We start from the raw sequence: 9,816 nt of genomic DNA on the forward strand, positions 1-9,816 counted from the left end.
AAACAGCCACGTGACTCTCTCACTCAGAAGCTTGTTACATGATCCTGGGTATATGGTATAAAACAGCCCTAGAAACAAACTTCCTCTGACAATGAGTGAGGGAACTTGCTTTCAAACAATCATAAGAATTTTACCACTTATTCACAAGAAAGGCAGATTGTACGGTAATGAGATATGTGCTGGTTTGTTTTTATGTAAAGAATGAAATCTGAGAAGATGGTTCACATATATCTAAGTGTGCTGCCCAAGTGTGAGGACCTAGTGCCCCTGTAACAAGCTGGCTGTGATTGATGTTGTGCACCTAGAGTCTCAGTGTGGGCAGTGAGAGAGGCTGCTCTCAGAGCCTGCTGACCAGCCGCCGACTTTACATGTACTCTCTAGCTCCATACAATTCTTTCTGTAAATAACATGGCTTCTTTCTTTATGACTGAGTGAACAGTTCACAGCAGACGTGGGTATGTAGCTGTATTGTAGTCATATGGAGGGCTCCTTTAGCCTTTGGAAGACCTCCACACTGTTTCCCACAGTGTCCATACTCATTTGCATTCTTACCATCAATGTTTAAGGAAAACCTGAATTTTGATTGTGGTAAAAATTAGATATTTGGTAAATAACTGTCAATTGCAATTTAATTTTAAAGTCAGGTATAAATCTTTGGTAAGTTCTTAATAAAGCCTCCATTAATAGCAGAATATATAGAGATAATAGCCATCATAACCCATCCCTTGTCAATTTGACACACAATTATATCTCCTTATGTCCAAATGAAAACAATAGCCAGGTCATAGTAAAGCCTAACAATGTAGTTTGAACTATCCCTTGTTCAACTGCAAACACATAAACAGTAAGTTCAGCTGGTGGGATCTCGCCCCGAGGTCACCACGCCACTAATCTGTTTGTCTCCTGGGACACAGGCTGTAGCGAAATTCTACTCATGGTGCTCCTTTAACACTTGAACAATACACTTTGTATTTTCCTTTCTAAGCTTGCTACACTTGTTCAAACACTCTTCCTAAGAGTAAACCACAGGCTAGCATGCATGCTTCGCTGTTCTGAGATTTCCTTCCTTAGCGCAGTTAATCTAACCGGCTTCATGTTCGCCTCAGCCAGACACGTCAGCCAGGGCAGAGGCAGTCTCGTTTTTTACTAAACTATCACAGGAACAGTCTCTAGGCTATAAACTCAGATTCTCCCGTGAAACCTCTTAGGCCAGGCCCCACAGTTCCTATCCCCTCAGCAGCACTGTCTTTCATGGTCCTCCTAGGGATGGCCTATTAAGCCCCACTTAAATTGTTTAACTGATTTTCTAATCACAGTCCCAAAGTCCATGCTCCTCCAAACAAAAGCATGGTCAGGTCCATCACAGCAATTCCCCAGTCCCTGGTTGGAAGGAACTCAGATCTACATAAATGATAATGAGTATAACACTGGGGGATCCCAGGCTAAGCTATCAGATGCCCAAGTTGTTCTGTATCTTTGCTATTAGGAATAGTGCTGCCCTGGACATTCCATGCAATAACCTTACAAAGTGATGATTTCCTTTCCGTACTATTCAGGAAGAAGAGTACTAGGTCATGTAGTAGCTTTTTAACTGTTTTCAAAACCTACATAGTTTCCCAAGCTTGCTCCAGCAGTTCACCTGTCTGCCAGCCTTGCCTCTTTTCTATGTGCTTCCCTGCTAGCTGGCCCTTCCCTTTGACTACACAGCGTACATGGGGTAACTGAGAAGGAAGGGTGGCCCTTTTGGCTCACACTTTCAGAAGTTTCAGTCCCTGCTCAGTTGGCCCCTTGTTCTTTCCACTGTTCTGAGGCAGTCCATTGTGGAGGGAGAAGGCTGTCTGCCTCGGGGTCAGGAAACAGGCTTGAAGCTTGCCTCCAGTGATCTAAAATGTCTACCAGGCCCTTTCCTCTTAAGCTTCCCAGTATTCCCAGTGGCATCAAGTGGAGGACTAATGAAAAGCCCCTTTAACAGATGGGCCCTTGTGTGGAGGGCATGTGTGGAGCCTTGTAGAAACCAAGAGTGTTAATCACTCAGGGGACATGAATACCTATCTTCCACACAGAAATCTGGAAGTAGATGTTGTTAATTACCTGCCAACCTTTGCTATCTGTAGAGCCAGGTCTTACCCAAATCACCCAGAATATTTATTTGAGACTCTTTCTTCCTAGACTTTATCATTATAGCCTGCTACCCTCTGTGCCTACCTCAGTCACAGACCACACCAGATCTTAGGCTCTTAAACTATAGAACCCATTTTTATGTTAGAGGTCACGTGTACTTTGTAAGAGTTTCAGTGTAGTCATGCCTTAAGATTTATTGTTGACATGGGATTGGGATAATTGTTAATAAGAGACTTTTTTTTCCCCGAAATTGCACAATATTTAAATATGTCTAAAATAAACTGGCTTGGTCCAGCCTCTAGCAATTCGAACCAGTACCAAGTACGTCAGGCTTCAGCCATTCTTCTGCAGGCCATAATGCTTGAGGATCCCCTCCTTGCCTACCACACACACACACACACACACACACACACACACACACACACACACACACATCTACCTACCTTTGGGGGAACATTCTAGGTCCTAAGCCTGCAGTGGGACTCCCAGTAAGGTGGCAGGTGTCTCTGTGGTTGTCCTCAGTCTTTCCCTGATGAGAGGAGATGTGGAGTACGTTTCTGTGTACCTGCTAGCAATTTCTTTATGGTCAAGGGCTTTACCTGTTTTTTTTTCTAGCAAGTATTGTTTTTGAGTTCTATGAATTACTGATATAACCTTATCTGATAATATTGTTTATAACTTCTCCCTAATATTTCATTTGCCTTTTTGTGTCTACATAACCTAAAAACTCAGATTATACAAATAAACATAGCACTCTATTAAATTATAATTTTATTTTTACCTCAAATGGATCAAATTTAGGTACTTTAATAGATGTAAGTAACTTTAGTAGAGAATGTCCACCTTTTAAAGTGGACTGATGTGTAATGTAAGGGGAGAGGAATTATTGTGTTCTTAGTTGCTTACAGTGTTCTGTAATAGTTCCATCACTGAGCTACAGCTGCCCTCATTGTGAATTTATAAATCATGGAGCAGTCACAAAAGTGTTAGGAGTAGACTCAGGGGTTCAGGCCCCAGCACTGAAAGGGAGCAGTCACAAAAGTGTTAGGAGTATGACTCGGGTTCAGGCCCCAGCACTGAAAGCACTTTTGCTAGTGCCTGCTGATTCTTACACTTGGGAGTGCTCACCATGCCCTGATACATGTCACCTTCTTTTCATTTTTTTTAAAAAAATTTTTCTTGGATATTTTCTTTATATTTCAAATGTTATCCCCTTTCCCTGTTCCCCTCCCTCCCTGGAAACCCCCTATCACATCCTCCCTTCCCCTGCTCCTATGAGGGTGTTCCTCCACCCACTCCCCCTTCCCCACCCTCAATTCCCCTACACTGGGGCATCTATGGAGCCTTCATAGGACCAAGGACCTCTTCTTCCATGGATGCATGACAAGGCCATCCTCTGCTACATATGCAGCTGGAGCCATGCACATTCCTTTGTTGATGGTTTAGTCCCTGGGAGTTCTGAGGGGTCTGGTTGGTTGATATTGTTGTTCTTATCATGGAGTTGCAAACCCCTTTAACTCCTTCAGTCCCTTCTCTAACTCCTCTATTGGGGCACTGCACGTAGTCCAATGGTTGGCAGCTAACATCTGCTTCTGTATTTGTAAGGCTCTGGCAAGGCCTCTCAGGAGACAGCCATATCAGGCTCCTTTCAGCATGTATTTCTTGGCATCTACAATAGTGTCTGGGCTTGATAACTGTATATGGGATGGATCCCCAGATGGGACAGTCTCTGGGTGACCTTTCCTCCAGTCTCTGCTCAGCACTTTATCTCCATATTTGCTCCTGTGAGTATTTTGTTCTTCTAAGAACGACTGAAGCACCCATATTTTGGTCTTCCTTCTTATTGAGCTTCATGTGGTCTGTGAATTGTATCCTGGTTATTTGGTGCTTTGGGGCTAATATTCAAATATTATCAGTGAGTGCATACCATGTGTTTTCTCTTGCGATGGGGTTACCTCACTCAGGATGATATTTTCTAGTTCTATCCATTTGCCTAAGAATTTCATGAATTCATTGTTTTTAATAGCTGAGTAGTACTCCATTTGTGTAAATGTACCACTTTTCATTGCTAAGGACGTGCACAGAGCATGTAGAAAAGTGATTAATTCAGGATTTGGGTAACTAGCTTGTTCATTTACTTAGACTTTATTGCAAAGTAGTCATAAAAGGGCTGGCGAGATGGCTCAGTGGGTAATGCTACATGCTGTCATGCCTAACCAATTCCTGGAGCCCACATATAGACTGATGCTAACTGCACTAGTACTGAGACATACAGGCCCTGCCATACAACATACATGCGTAAATAATGTTAAAGGTCAACTAGTTATAAATTATGTATGAAAATATTCATAACTTTGTCAGTGAGAAATGGCAAAACTTCCATGTTACTCCTGTGTATGTTACCTGCTGGTGTAGAATGAGTGACCCAAAGTTAGCAACCCTTCCTATTGTCTCAGTTTTTGGGCATGGTCTGATTGGCTCTTTCCATGCAGGGGCTGTACAGGTATCTGGAATGGTGAAATCTTTGTATATGTTACAGGTATTGGATTTATAAGATTAAAACTTTTATTTTGTTGTTTGGCTGTAGCTCAAATCTAACCCAAGTAAGAATGAAGAGAAGGAAGCCGAGTCTCACCTTGTAAAAGCTGATGAAATGCAGCGCTTGCGCTCCCAAGCGCTCGATGCCTTTGACAATGCTGATTACACTGCTGCAATAACCTTCCTTGATAAGATTTTGGAGGTAAGTTTCTCAGTCCTGCAGCTGACCAGGAGCCGGCACTGCTTTGTAGAATAAGGCTCGTGTTAAACACTTTGACTGTCAAACTGAGATAGGGTACAAACTGATCTCTGGACTTTTAGCTCTTAAAAATTGGTCATAGAAACCAGGCAGTGGTGGTACATGCCTTTAATCCCAGCACTTGGGAGGCAGAGGCAGGTGGATTTCTGAGTTCAAGGTCAGCCTGGTGTATAAAGTGAGCTCCAGGACAGCCAGGGCTACAGCCAGAGAAACCCTGTCTTGAAAACCCGGAAAAAAAAAAATAAGAAAAAAATTTGGTCATATAAATTTGGAACTAAAGTTTTTTTAGTAAATATTGGTATTTACTAATGGGAATTACATTTTGTTGTTGTTGTTTTTGTGACAGAGTCTTTCTATTTCTATGTAGCTTTAGTTAACTTACAACCCTCTATGTAGACCAGGCTGGCCTCACAGAGATCTGCCTGCCTTTGCCCTTAGAATACTAGGCTAGATAATGGGTAAAAGACCCTTTACTTAAAGAGAAAGGAAAGATAGGGTTTTTTTTTTTTTGGTTTTTTGAGACAGTTTCTCTGTGTAGCCCTGGCTGTCCTGGAACTCACTCTGTAGACCAGGCTGGCCTCGAACTCAGAAATCCGCCTGCCTCTGCCTCCTGAGTGCTGGGGTGAACCTTCTAAGAGAGAAGGCAGAGAGAAAATGCTCCAACAGGGCGGGTTCTAGTAGGAAGCATTAAGTTTAGGATTTCAGAAGAAAGCCTAACTGGAAATAATCAATGGAATTACCATTTTCACAGCTCTTTAACTTAATACTGGCAGTAAACATGTGATATATAGACTCACTTGATAATTAAAAAATTATTTGAGTGTGTGATGTATGTGTGTAGTTGTATGTACTGTAATGCCCTTGAAGAGGCCAAAGATGAATTCTGCGGAGTCAGCTCCCTTCTATCTTTATGTGGGTCATGGGGATTATACTCGTGCCTAGGCTTGTATGCACATATTTTCACGTACTAAAACATCTTGTTGGCTCTTATTTGATAATTTTATAGAAGAAATCATGTGATATGATATAGAGGAATTCTGTTTGTTTCTTTAAGATTTATTTATCCATTCATTTATTCATTCATTTATTTATTTATTTATTTATTTATTTATTTATTTATTTATTTATATTTTTCAAGACAGGGTTTCTCTGTATAGCTCTGGCTGCCCTGGAACTCACTCTGTAGACCAGGCTGGCTTCGAACTCAGAAATCCACCTGCCTCTGCCTCCTAAGTGCTGGGATTAAAGGCGTGCGCCGCCACCACCCAGCTGATTTATTTATTTTCTTATGTGAGTATATTGTAGCTGTCTTTAGACCCACCAGAAGAGAGCATTAGGTCCCATTACAGATGGTTGTGAGCTTCTATGTGGCTGCTGGGATTTGAACTCAGGACCGCTGGAAGAGCAGTGAGTGCTCTTAACTGCTGAGTCATCGCTCCAGCCCCTTTTTTCTTAAAATAAGGATTTACTATCAAGGAAGGAAAGATGTAACATCTTTAAAAAAATGAATTTAGTAATTAATGCAGTGTCAGTATTTTGCTAATTGACACCCTAGGAGTGAGGCTTGGGGATATAGCTCAGTTGGTAGAGCTATTTTGCCCAGCATTCACAGTGCCCTGAGTGTGATACTTGGCATTGGATTAACCGGGTCTGGTGAGCACAGGGTATTGGAGGCCAGCTTGCATACACGGTATTCTGTCTCAACAAACAAGACACATCAAGAATTACAAAATGAACTTAAGTTTTTCTTAATTATAGCAATTAAATTTACTTGTTGAATATTGATTCTCCTTAAATGTTTGAGTGGGATAATCTAATAGTGAATGCTATAGCTTTCTCCCTTTCTTCCTTTCTCTCCATCTTTCTTTCATTCATTCTTTCTTTCTTTGAGAAAGGTTTCATTGTGTTTTAAGCTTGGCTGGAATTCAATGTGCAAATGCTGTGTTTTCTGATATTCAGAGTTGTAAAACTCTTTAATCTGAGGGCTGAAGGAAAACAGAAAAGCCCTTTCGTTGCATGTGCATCTCCTTTCCCTGTTAAGAGTTTAAGACACACTCAAGAGATGATCACATTCTGTCTGCCTCCTGTAAGTGTGTCCGGGTTCTCAACACCATTTATAAACTAGTTACCTTACCACACTGCCTGATGAGTGTATGCATGAATGTGTGGGTACAAGAAGCAATGTGCATAACTATGTGTCTTAAAGTCTAGTTCTTTTGTTTCTTAAGGTTTGTGTTTGGGATGCAGAATTGCGTGAACTGCGAGCAGAATGCTTCATAAAAAAAGGAGAGCCCAGGAAAGCCATCAGTGACCTAAAGGCTACTTCCAAGTTGAAGAATGACAACACAGAAGCATTTTACAAAATCAGCACACTCTACTACCAGCTAGGAGACCACGAGCTGTCTCTCAGGTCAGCTCCTTCACATCCATAGCTAGTCTTTCTACAGGTTTCTTATTATGTTAATAGAAATATAAAGCTTTTAAAAATACCTATGTCCACTCAAATATCCACTTAGGTTATCCCTAAGGTATTATGTACATATGATATGTGCATCCTACAGTTAATCTTCTGAAATAGTCCCTCCAGTGAGGATGCAGTTTTACTCACTAGGAAGCTAAACTGGAGTATCCGATCCATTTTAATCACTGAGTCTATGAGACAGTGTGCATAGCAAATCAGGAAGTCAGCATGTTTCATTGTTCCAAACAAAAATACTTAATGATGCAGAGAACTAGTCAGTAATTATCATGACTTGGAATATTTTTTTTTTAATTATGTGAGCAGTGAAGTTCGTGAATGTCTGAAACTTGACCAGGATCACAAGCGGTGTTTTGCACACTATAAGCAAGTGAAGAAACTTAACAAGCTGATTGAGTCTGCTGAAGAACTGATCAGAGACGGCAGGTAAGAGCCTTGCCTTAGCTGCCTGGTTAGGATCCCGACGGTGCTGTCTTAGCAACACCACCAGGATTCTATACCCACTGTTGAAGCAGGCAAGACCTAGGTCATCACAACTGCATAGCTTCCTTACTAGCAGCTGCATGCTATTTCAGGGTTGCCTTTTGTGCATTAGGCTCTGAACTATACACTGAGAGTACAGAAATGTGACTGCAGTGTTTAGTCTTAAAAGGTTTATGTGGGAGGCATATCGATACCAGTGCTGGTGTATAGAGCTGATAGCAAAATTCTAGATGGGACTCAATGGGAGAAGCAAAGAAGAGCCCTTGACCCCAACTGTAGCCATGAAGGCGGGAGTGAGAGAAAAGCTGTTAGAGGAGGTAGATATTTAAAGTGTGCTCTCACAAGGAGTCACTTGAAGCAATGGGTTGTGTGTGTCTGTGCCAACACTGCAGGGGTTGAGGGGCTGGGCCAGGACTGTTGAAGAGATGACTTTGCACACACTACTGCTTTGTAGAAGGTAGACTCTGACCTCCCCTTACCCTGTCCACCCCCACTCCCATAAAGCCTTTGTAGCTGTCATGAGAACGCTTTACCCAGTGTCCCCCAGGGTCTTGCAAACTAATATCTTCGATCAAAGTGTTTGATTAATTCTATCTGCTAAAGTCCCTCTTAGGTACCCTTACATCCACGGCCGCTTTCCTCTCCCTAGCCATCCTTAGATGCTAGCAGCAGGGAATCTATTCTTTGTTTTTATAGTTTGGCCATTTGAAAGAATCTGAAAGAAATGGAAACAAAAACAACGTAAAGGTTTTGAGATGAGGCTGTATTCTCCCTTAGTATAATCTCTGGGCATTTACCCACCTTTTTGAATTAATATCCCCTTTCTATTTGCTGGTGAATATTACCATGGTATTACTGTCCACTGCAGTTATTTAGCATTTGCTCACTAAAGATCACGCATTGAATGATGCTGCTTTCTTTCACATGTACGTCTTAGGTTAGAGCGACAGCTCAGTGGCAGAGTGAGTGCTTTTGCTCTCCAGTGCTGCTCCCTGCCACCCACTGTGTGTGTCTGTGTGTCTGCGTGTCTGTGTGGTCTGTTTTGTGAACGTGTTCTGGAGAGACATGAACAAGTGTTGCCAGTGACAGAGCACTTAGTTTGGTGAAGTAGCAAGTTTACTGGACCTAGAGGGGCATGGATGGCCCGGAAGCAGCTCCACTGTTGGGTTCCCTCAGAATAGAGAATGAGTTCCCAGAGTCTCTTCATTCAGCTTTCCACTGCCTACATGCCCTAGCCACATGCTTTAAACTGTTTTTAGTGTATTTAGTTGTGAGTGTAAGCAAATACATGCCCCAGAGAATATGTCTGGGGCTCTTTCCACCCTGGGAGTTTTAGGGGTTAACCTCAGGTCAACAGTTTTGTTGACAAGCATCTTTACCTGATGAGTCATGTGCTGCCCCTGCCCCCAGCCCCTCACTTTAGAGACTTCTCTCTATTGAACAAGTTTCTTTGGAGTAAGGTTAGAGAAATGGATTTGAAGGCAGGTCTTGTGCTCTTTCCATTTACTAAGCAGCACAGAGTGAAAGAAAAGGGCGGTGTCTGCAGCTTTGGAAATAGTCTCCTTGTTACTCACTGGTTGCTTATCTCCTAGATACACAGATGCAACCAGCAAGTATGAATCAGTCATGGAAACAGAGCCCAGTGTTGCTGAGTACACAGTCCGCTCAAAAGAAAGGATCTGTCACTGCTTCTCAAAGGTAACAGCTGACGTGTTCCTGTGTTCATTCAGTGCACACACTACCGAGCCATCTCTCTGCCCCACAGTGCTTGTTTTTCATTTATTTTGGTGCTGAGTATTGAACTTAGGAACTCGTGCATGACAGGCAAGCACTCCCTCTGAGCCTCACCTCCACCCATCCCACTGAGGCTCACCTCCACCCATCCCTCTGAGGCTCACCTCCACCCATCCCTCTGAGCCTCACCTCCACCCATCCC

General features: G+C 42.5%; 1 protein-coding gene across 1 annotated transcript in view; it reads left to right on the forward strand.

Moving 5' to 3' along the window:
- Dnajc3 (DnaJ heat shock protein family (Hsp40) member C3) overlaps positions 1 to 9,816 on the forward strand; it is a 40,910-nt gene that overhangs the window by 23,945 nt on the left and 7,149 nt on the right. The window contains exons 5-8 of the mRNA XM_031361168.1: positions 4,709 to 4,861; positions 7,147 to 7,328; positions 7,704 to 7,823; positions 9,473 to 9,578. Coding sequence (XP_031217028.1) covers positions 4,709 to 4,861; positions 7,147 to 7,328; positions 7,704 to 7,823; positions 9,473 to 9,578 — 561 coding nt within the window. The remainder of the gene's footprint in view (positions 1 to 4,708; positions 4,862 to 7,146; positions 7,329 to 7,703; positions 7,824 to 9,472; positions 9,579 to 9,816) is intronic.

Source organism: Mastomys coucha, unplaced genomic scaffold (genome assembly GCF_008632895.1).
Source record: "Mastomys coucha isolate ucsf_1 unplaced genomic scaffold, UCSF_Mcou_1 pScaffold9, whole genome shotgun sequence".
Taxonomy (NCBI): Eukaryota; Metazoa; Chordata; class Mammalia; order Rodentia; family Muridae; genus Mastomys; species Mastomys coucha.